Genomic DNA, 9,432 nt, shown 5'->3' with positions numbered 1-9,432 from the left:
ACAGACGGGTTGAGCTAGAGTTTTGTTTTGCATCCACGGTATGTAAATACATCAGATTGTGTTTCGCCGCTCGACAAAGCGATGCCAGTACGTTCTGCTGCACGTCCACAGTGAGTTTACACATCCCATCCACGGTTTCATCTTCTCTTCTGTTGAGGTTTTTTTTTTTTTTTTTTGTGTGTTGGTTGAAACGTTCCATTCCTCTTTCAATTTGATGTGCAATGTAATGTATGTAGAGCCTCTGGTTTGTCTTAAAGTATTCCGGTGGCTGCAGAAAGGCTGAGATTTAAAGGCAGACACATTCCTTCAGCCGCGGTCGGCACGCAGTCCAAAAAGCCGCACTTAAACCTTTAAATCCCGCAGAAGTCGCAGTTCGACGGAAGGATGAAATCATTGTTTTCTGCGTTCGTACTTGATCTGGTTCCATTGGGGGAACATATACACAGCTGTTTTCTGGGCCTTGGATTGGGGCTGTGCTGCATCAGTATTTATGGAGTGAAACCAGGCATAGCACCAAAATGACAAAGTGCCCTTTTTATGTTCTTGATTATGCACTTTTTTTTTTTTCCTTCCTCCCCTTCTTATTGGTTTTTTTTTTTTTTTTCCTGTTTATGAAACAAAGTTCTTAACATATATTACTGTTTGTTTGGAGTCTTTAACTGAATGCAAATAAACAAAAAAGATGCACAAATCTTTCCTCGTACCCCGTCTGGGCCTCCTGAAAACATCCGAGCTGTGAGACCTCCCAGAGAATTTTACAGCAAACCATTCCCACTTATTGATGAAAGTGTTTTTTTTTTCTTTTCTTTTCATTATTTGCTTTTGAAGACCCCAGCCAGCTTCTCTCCTTATATCCAGACAATATTAGGTTTTTTGTTGGTCACCCCTGTCTGAACTATGCATTCTGGGTGCATGGAAAACCTCCAAATGCTTTGCACATGTGATTCAATGTGCTTTAGTTGAGATTAGACGATTGTTGCTGTCACTCCCAACACCTGCAAAGAGCTCTTCAGAAGTTAACAATAGGAAATGCGTAAAGAATCTGGTTAAAATCATATCAGAATTGATTTTCTTTTCCTTAGTGGGAGTAAATGATGGTAAAAGTTAATGAATCCAACCTGGAAGTTCTTATTTAGTCTTGTAAACTGGAGACATTAAGGGGTTCAGGTCTGTGATTTCTCCAGTTCACCAGGTTTTTTTTTTTTTTTAGACTTTGACATCGTTTGGACATGGAGCTGCTCTCCTTCCTTGTAAATCTGGTACTTCAGTGTTCATTTCTCTTCGGCATTCCCCGCAAACGCGATCCGATTCCCTCAGATTATTAACGGACTTCACGTGGAATAAAAAAATAAATGAATAAAATACTTCAGCAATTGTAAATAAGATCTACAATGATTGTACTGTAGTTTCATAAATCCTATTGATCTACACTTTTTGTAGATATGTGTACTTCTGATTTATTAAAAAGAGTCTTTAAAACGAGCTTGTATTTTCCTTTTTATGCGCTTTTATTGTGGCGCCAAAGTTTCCACTGAGTTTTTTCTGCTAATTTATTTACAGATTTTACCAATTTTAGCAGTACTTTCTGAAGTTATAACATTTTCTGCTCATAATAAGACACTTAGGAAGATGGGAAACGACAGGTGTTCACGGTGATTCTCAGGTGATTCTAATTGTTGCATTAAATTGAATCCAGGGAGATGTTTGCTCGTTCAGAAGCATGAAGAACAGATTTGGATCTTTTCTCCGCCCTGAGGCGGACAGTCTGCGAGAGGTTTCTGTGACCTTTTGAGCCAAAGTTTCTGAATCATTTGTTCAGGAGGTGAAACCTTTTTTATTTGTCAATCATTGCCACTATTCTGAGGAAAGAAAACCCTTTTGCACAATTTGACCTTTAAAGGTTGTTCTCACTTCAGTTCAACTCCAAATTTACCTACAATTAAAAGCAAGGGTTGTTTTCTGTTCATCTATCAGTGTATTTGTGCTAAAGTACATTACGGTTTTAAAAAAAAATGATGTAGCTTATGTTAAAGCATTGCTTTATAACCATTTCTTAATGACAAAATGCCTAAGACTTTGTCAAGTTGAAGTATTTTTTGTGATAAATACAAATTGCATTTCAGATTAAAGAGACCTTTCATCCTACAAGTTTAGGCTGAGATAATTTTATAATAAAACCTTTTTGGTCAAACCTTGAAAATAATTTTATGCAAAACCGCGAGCATGTGTGATGGGGATGACTCTCAGCTGCTACCACGACAAATTTCAGCTCAATATATGTAAAACTGACTGAATTATAGCCTTTTTTAGGTTGGCTCATGCTACCTAGCTGTGGTGGCCATCTTGAAGCGGATTGACTCCAAACGTTAATCAGCTGTAGATGTACATCCACCGATTACTTCCTGAAAGTTTCACTGAAATCCATTCAGAGGTTCTTGAGATTTTCTGCTAACAGACAGAGTTGACTCTGAAAAGTCAATGGCAAACATTTAAACAAAGAGTATGTGCAAGCTGCGAACTCTCAGAATATGTGTTGGGGATCACTCTCAGCTACTCCCACACTAAATTTTAGCTCAATATGTGTAAAACCGACATGGTTACAGCCATTTTAGTGATTTTTCTGGTCAGTTGGCTGTGGCGGCCATCTTGAATAGGGCTGACTCCAAACGTTTATCAGTTGTAGATGTATATGCAATGATTACTTTCTGCAAATTTCATTACAATTCATCCAGTGGTTTATGAGCTATTTTGCTAACAGACACAAGCAAAAACATGGCTGTCAGACTTTGCCCTCCTGCAGCAGGGGATTATTTGATCGTTGCCCATGAGATGTGTTTGATAACTGAGCTGTCTTGTTTCGCCACATGTGACTTACGGTTTTGTGTTGCAAATGAATCTGCCCCCCGTGCTGAGCGGCTCACTTTCATTTCTGTTCCACAACATGCAAATGTTCAGCGTTCGGCTCCGAGGCTGAGGTCAGGCCCTCTGAATGGGTGCACTCAGTCTGGAGGGGGGGGGTTTCAGACATTTTAAAAAAAAAAAATTTAAACAAGTCTTTTTGTACACACCTCTAATAAAAGCAAGCAAATATACGCCCACACTTCCTCCTCAGGAGCATCAGATCTTCAGATGCACCATCTAGTAAATGAAATCATGCTGTTCCCTTTTTATTTTTTATTTTTCTCAGTTTGCCTTAAAACAAAAGGGTCAAACTAGATGGAGGTATAGGAGTGTGTTTAGTAAACTCTGTAAAATGGAGAAGAGGCCAACGAAAACACTTCCCTGGTTTTCAGCACTTCTGTAGAGGGAAATCGTGCAGAGAGGACTTTGACCTTTTATTTAGTTATTCTATTAGTCGTTGTGTGGGAGGAAAAGTTTCTTTTGTTTCGACACACACTGTATTTAGATTTTTTGTTAAAAAACAAAGCTGAGCAACTTTAAGACAAAACTACATTTACCTGTCAAACGGTGAGCTTTCTTCAGTTCATTATAACTGTTTTACCAATGTTGTATATTTGCAAACTCATGAATAATCTGTTTATAAAGCACCATCTTTGAAAAGGTGCTCTTATTGTAAAGGGGTGCCTTTAAATGCTGTGTGACATTAACACTAAAGCATATTTTCTTTTGTGTTACAGGCCAAAACATTGACCCAATCTATTTTTTTTTCATCATAATTTAAAGCACCTTCAAATATACAGCCATGGAGTCCTGTTTGCTCCAATCAAATATAAATATACATCACATTCAGAGGCGATTTCACCCTCTGTTTGGCCACAGAACATATATTTCGCCACGTTTTGTTTCTCCTGCTTCATTACGCAGCCCTCACTGCAGATAGATGTGACTTTCCAGTCTCCTCTCACTCTGGTGGACTTTGCCTCCGCCCCTGGGCAGGTGTCGTCAGGTGGCTGAGCTCTGCGGTGCCATTTCACCACGAAGCTGCGCACCAGGTGAGTGACTGCTGCTCCGGGCTGTGTTCAGATTTAGTTTTTGGGCTGCAGAATTATTCACTCTTATTCACATGCCGTGTCTAAGTTTGCCTGCGAAGATTCATTAAAAAAACTGATGAAAGTAGATTTTTACCAACCCAGTGGAGCATAATGTTGTAAATCCTATAACTGCATGGAGGCTTGGGAACGTTTGGGAAAAAAGGCATCCTTATGTTTGCTTTTAAAGTGCACATAATTAGCTAGACTATTTGTTTATGAAAAGTAGAACGGAGGAGCAATGATCACACGGAAGGCTTCACCTGAAAGAGGAACAGTGTGAACCAACAAAGAAGGGATATTTATTGAGCTTGTGGTTTTTTACTGTGTGCACAGAATGAACTGCCTGCACAAACTTCCATTGTCACTGCACTGGGCTGTTCGAAGAGCCATTTGGAGATCTTTTTTTTAGATTAAGCAGTTTTTTTTTTACCCCCTCTCTTCTCTCAGGATAATGGAGTGGAGTCAGTCGTCACAAGAACAGCACGATCCTTTCACCTGGTTCAAGGAGTCGCAGCTCCAGTCGGTGTTCAGGAACGGCTCGGTCCCGGATTGGTTTCACGGGATCATTTCCAGGAAGTAAGTTTGGGCCTGTCAGTATCCACAGGAGAAAGAAAGAGAAAACTGCTCCGAGTTTAAAACCGCTCCAGTGATGGGAGCTTTGTTCAGGTTTTATGTGTTAGTTAAAAGAATTCGCACAGCAGGGATGTGATAGAAAGACAAATCTAATATTAATTTTCTTCAACGTTTAAATTGCCGAGGACCGCAGCATAAATGAAGTTGACAGCTTGTAACTCGAAGCTGCAGCTGGAGGAAAGGTTCGGTTTGCATTAGCAGCAATGTATTGTACAGTATTTGCAGAATGTCGTTACAGTGTTTTGTTACCAGGCCAAAAAAAAGAAAGAAAGAAAGAAAGTGACTCTTATTGTGATGCGACAATAAAACATGAATGTGCTTTTCATTTAGCTCATCATATAGCTCAGTCTCGCTCCAGAACACATCTACAGACCAAGACAAACACATTTTTGTAGGTTTTTCAGCAGTGACTCTGTTGGAAACAGAGCAGAGAGGAATCTAACTGAATGAAACTATGACAGTAACCCCGAGAGCTGCAATCAGTGTCCTTTGACATTTAACATTTTTTTGTTCACAGATTTATGATCCTTGCAGTATAAAATTGTATCCCGATTATTTAGAGACTGATGGATTACTGACAGGTTTTGTTCTCGACTAATTTGCGTAATGTGCAAACGTGAGAATACGTGACTGTGTGGAAAGGCCAACAAGCTTTTCTCTGGACATATTAACAGGTTCCTGCAGAAGACATAATTAGCTTGCAGGTTAAAGTGTGTGTCTGAAAGGGGCCTTTGTCTGTGGTGATTTGTGTAGGACGGCAGAGGAACTGCTCGTGTCCAAGCCGCCTGGCTACTTCCTCATCAGAGTCAGCGAGAGCAGAATTGGCTACACGCTCTCATACCGGTGAGTGTTTCTGCAGGATCGCGGGGGCTTTGTCACGTCCGCACACTCGGCCCCTGCGTGGCTCACTTTTTTCTCGCCGGCATTGCCCCCTCAGTGCAGATGATCGCTGCAGACATTTCATGATCGACACACTGGTGGACGGTCAGTACATGATCGTGGGGGAGAACAGGCGCCACCGGAGTCTGCAGGACCTGGTGGAGTTTCATCGCAGGACTCCCATCATGCCTTTCAATCAGATCCTGACTGTTGCTTGTGGACAGGTGAGGAAATAACTCACAGGTGGATGCGTCTGTACTGTATATTTATTTACCGTGTAGTCACTTAAACAATCCTAATAATGAAGTAAATGTTTTGTCATTTTCTTTCTTTTTTATTCTACGTAAGTCCTCAAGCAGCCACGCAGACTATGCACAGCTATTGTTTCCCATCAGACATCAAACCTCCGACACCAGCTCGCCCACAAAGGACCCACAGGACGAGATCCCTCCTACCCTTCCTTATCGACCAAATAACCTGAGGGACTCTACAGTCCTGCTTCCAAGCAGCCAACCCAGCGGGCTTTATCCTTCTTTGGAACTTGAATTCCATCACGTCACCGCTCCACCTCCAACCTCGGTAAAACGACCTTATACACTCATCAGTATACACCGATCAAACAGTTCTTAGAAGTTTGATCCAAAGGTTCTGACAAAAACGAAAAAACTTCTTCAATATAAGGCAAAAACACATCAAAAATTAGATTACTGATACAATGTGTCGGATCAAAGATGTAGCCTTCGTTGAGTCATTTATAAAATGCTTGTTACAAATACTTAAAGCATGAAATGACACATTTTTCAACAATTTATATTTTCCAAAGAGACTATTTAAAGTTAGATGTTTAGTCAGTTTCTTACATATTATTTGAAAAAAGAGTTTTGTTGTATTTTCTTTGAAATAAATTGCTGTTGCGATTTCTCTTTGTCAATGGAAGATGTAGGAGTCAATAAAAAGCAAGTATTTTGTACATAAATCAGTGTTGAAATGAGATTTGAGGCTGCTTAACACTCAAGGCAGAACAATTTGATCCACTTTGCTAGAGGCAAGCACAGATTGTTTTAAATCTTGGCTTAAAATACCAAGAAATAAGAATTTTTTTAATATATCAGTATAAAAAAGGTGGCGATTTTGTGTGAATGTGTGCTAAAAGAGAGAGATACCCTGATTTTCTGCACAGGCTCATAAAGAGGTCACGCTGAAACATTTCAAAAGAGCAGCAGCGATTGTAAAAAACAGGATTTGTGACGTTTTCTGCCATTGATGCACAGCCAGTAATTACCTACCGAACAATAACTTCCCCCAAATGCTTTAACTGAATTTTGCTCATTTAGCACACTTCATGTTTTAGAGCTGTGCTTTAGAATATAAAAGCGAGTTTTCGTGTGCTGATTGCTAAATGTCCTTACAAATGTGCGTGCTGTATGCTTTATGGTCTGCAGCCTGTTGCAAAGACCAGGAAGAGAGTTGAAGTCAACAACCTCCCATCCAACCAGCCTCCTGAAGTCCCTTCTCGGAGCTGGGTGCCTCAGAAGCAGAACCAGCCCATCGTCAGAGCCATCCCCGTACCCAGAAGTTCCTTTACGCCCTCGGCCCACCCGCAAAACCTCGCCACCAATGCCCAGCCCGTGAGGTTCCACCACGAGTGGAAGCCGTCAGTCGTCCCCAACTTCAGGAGCCTCAAGAAGAAGTTCCAAAAGAAGACGAGCCAGCCGCAGGATGCGACTGGCGCGGATAATGTGTACTCAGAGATTCACCTGAGCCCAGGTGACAGGAGCGAAGACACTGAGAACGAATACCAGGAGATCACAGGGCAGCCGACCCCCGGTGCTGCAGCCCATCACAGCACACTTATGGGACTGACTCATCAAGTGTTACCTCAAGAGTATCAGTCACCTCCGCCTTTTGCCCCGGGCTACTGATAAACAGAGGGGTCCAGAGACCCCCCTGCCCCGTTAAACATGAGGAATACACTATATTGCCTGGCCAATAAACAGTAAATAGGGACAATGAATTTTAACTACAAGCTGGTAAAGAGTAGGAATGGTTGGTAAGGGGTGGGAATGGCATGACTTAACCTAAATGTCACAATGTTAAGCCTAAACCAGTTCTGTCCGTCTCAACCAATCAGCTGTTAGATCAGCTGAGAAACGTGCATTTCTCTGATCGGGATGAGGCTGAGAAGTCGGAGTGGTTTAACTCCTGGATCAGCCTCCGAAACCTTTCACCACCTTCACTGTGTAAAAACTATCACTGGCTACGAGTGTTTTCTCCTTCGAAATTGTTCTATTTTCTTAAAAAAACAAAATTGTAATTTTTTCTTTCATGTATTAGTTTGCTTTTTTTAGTTACTGTTTATTTCATTCTTTTTCACCAGGAAATGAATAGCGTCAAAAATATTTTATTGTCACAAGAACCATGGTAATGAGTCGCTTGAGCAGTGTCGGTGTTTCATAAACAATACCGTGTCCTGATGTCTGTCACAAGCTGGAAAATTAGTTTTAATATTTGAACTCCTGAAACACATTTTGTCTGTTTGTGTAAAGGGACTATTGATGGCTTGTGTTTGAACCACTGCTTTAAGATTTCTAGGAAACAGGTTTTAGCCAATGTCAGTTCAGGAGCCAATTGTGTTTGTCAGTTCTCTGCAACTAATTGAACTTCAGCTTACGTCAAAATCACATTTTTCAGGACTCCACCTGCAGCTTGGCTCTGGTTTTTGCAGGAGAATGAGATGAGTGCAAAAACTCATCATTCTCGTTGTACAGCATCCACATATTGTTTGCGCCTTACCTTGCCCAGATATCTAAAGAATAATAATTACCTTTATTTATTTTACAAGGTGCTTCCTATTTGTCAGACTCTTTCACCTCATATTTAAAGTTGTGGCCATGCAAGAACAAAACTGTGGCAACAACTTTATCGTTACACGTTTTTGAGTAAGTTTGTCTAATTTTTGGGCCATAATGTATGTTTTATTTTAAATGCTGATAGGTTTCAGAAGCTGAAACGATGCAAAGGAAACAACCCACCAGATCTATTAAAGCCTGCCAGTGATCACTTTAAACAATTGACTGAAAACAACGATTTAGGTTTGGAAACCTGATGATCTAAACAAAACTGCAGTCCAGACATAATTTGGCCTTGGTCCTTTGATTGTGTTCCCTTCAGCCTGAGGCAGACCAGCTGTTTTCATTGTGTCAAGACTTTCTGTTACCCATAAAATAATAAAGGCAGCAACAATTTCTGGCCAACCTTGCCAGTTAGTTATTATTAATACAGAATCCATGTTTTAGATCAGCGCTGTTATCAGAAATATTGGAAGGAAGCCACAAGATAGAGAGACTGGTTAAACTTGTCTCACAGGTAGAACCATAAAGGAAGCTAACACAGATCCTGCCAATCCATTATACTACTTGTTTATAGTAAATGTCTGTTTATATCACATAACTATGTACAAAAATTATGATTGCAATATTATTTGAACATGTGTGCTTATGACTTAAGCATAATGCTGTTAAATAAGAGCTAATAAAGGACTTCAGAAGTGTTTGTTGTGTATTATTTTTCTAATATTGTGGTGTAAAATCATTTAATCTGTGTTTGACCACACAGCGATCCCGCCCTAACCCACGTTCTTGCACGGAATTTGTCACTTTTGGCGTTTAAGATTGCACAGTACATAAAGCAGTAATCAAGTCAGATCAGGTCCCTGCATAACAAACTAACAAAAATCGCAATCCGAACCATCATCTAGTATCACAGAACTAAATCAGAAACAATTAAAAATATGGCTTTTTTTAGTTTTCAATAAAACAGCAAAAATTGAAATTAAAAAAAGTCCAGATGTGAATGACCTTTCTGCAAGCTCTGTTAGTTGATCACGTATTATTTATAGATATTAAAGTAGCGTTTGGAGGATTAAGAA

General features: G+C 40.2%; 1 protein-coding gene across 2 annotated transcripts; it reads left to right on the top strand.

Annotated features, from left to right (window-relative positions):
- Positions 1-3,820: 3,820 nt before the first annotated feature.
- Positions 3,821-9,048, top strand: hsh2d (hematopoietic SH2 domain containing). 2 transcript variants are annotated; one of them, XM_017407402.3, is made up of 6 exons: positions 3,821-3,953; positions 4,440-4,568; positions 5,379-5,468; positions 5,563-5,728; positions 5,853-6,083; positions 6,947-9,048. In XM_017407402.3, the coding sequence occupies exons 2-6, from the start codon at positions 4,444-4,446 to the stop codon at positions 7,424-7,426; spliced, it is 1,092 nt and encodes a 363-aa protein (XP_017262891.1). In that variant the 5' UTR covers positions 3,821-3,953; positions 4,440-4,443; the 3' UTR covers positions 7,427-9,048. The 2 variants fall into 2 exon arrangements, with proteins under 2 accessions (XP_017262891.1, XP_037830228.1); XM_037974300.1 differs by lacking the exon at positions 3,821-3,953 and having other exon boundaries at positions 4,186-4,568.
- The last annotated feature ends 384 nt before the right edge of the window (positions 9,049-9,432 follow it).

Source organism: Kryptolebias marmoratus, linkage group LG24 (assembly GCF_001649575.2).
Source record: "Kryptolebias marmoratus isolate JLee-2015 linkage group LG24, ASM164957v2, whole genome shotgun sequence".
In the NCBI taxonomy this organism is placed as follows: domain Eukaryota; kingdom Metazoa; phylum Chordata; class Actinopteri; order Cyprinodontiformes; family Rivulidae; genus Kryptolebias; species Kryptolebias marmoratus.
This window is presented reverse-complemented; position numbering and strand designations above follow the sequence as displayed.

What these genes read in the sequence shown, in the direction of transcription:
- hsh2d (XM_017407402.3), top strand. Translation starts at nt 4,444, where the DNA reads ATGGAGTGGAGTCAGTCGTCACAAGAACAGCACGATCCTTTCACCTGG. An exon ending in CACGGGATCATTTCCAGGAA is followed by an intron (nt 4,569 to 5,378) that starts GTAAGTTTGGGC and finishes TGATTTGTGTAG; the next exon opens with GACGGCAGAGGAACTGCTCG. An exon ending in TGACTGTTGCTTGTGGACAG is followed by an intron (nt 5,729 to 5,852) that starts GTGAGGAAATAA and finishes ATTCTACGTAAG; the next exon opens with TCCTCAAGCAGCCACGCAGA.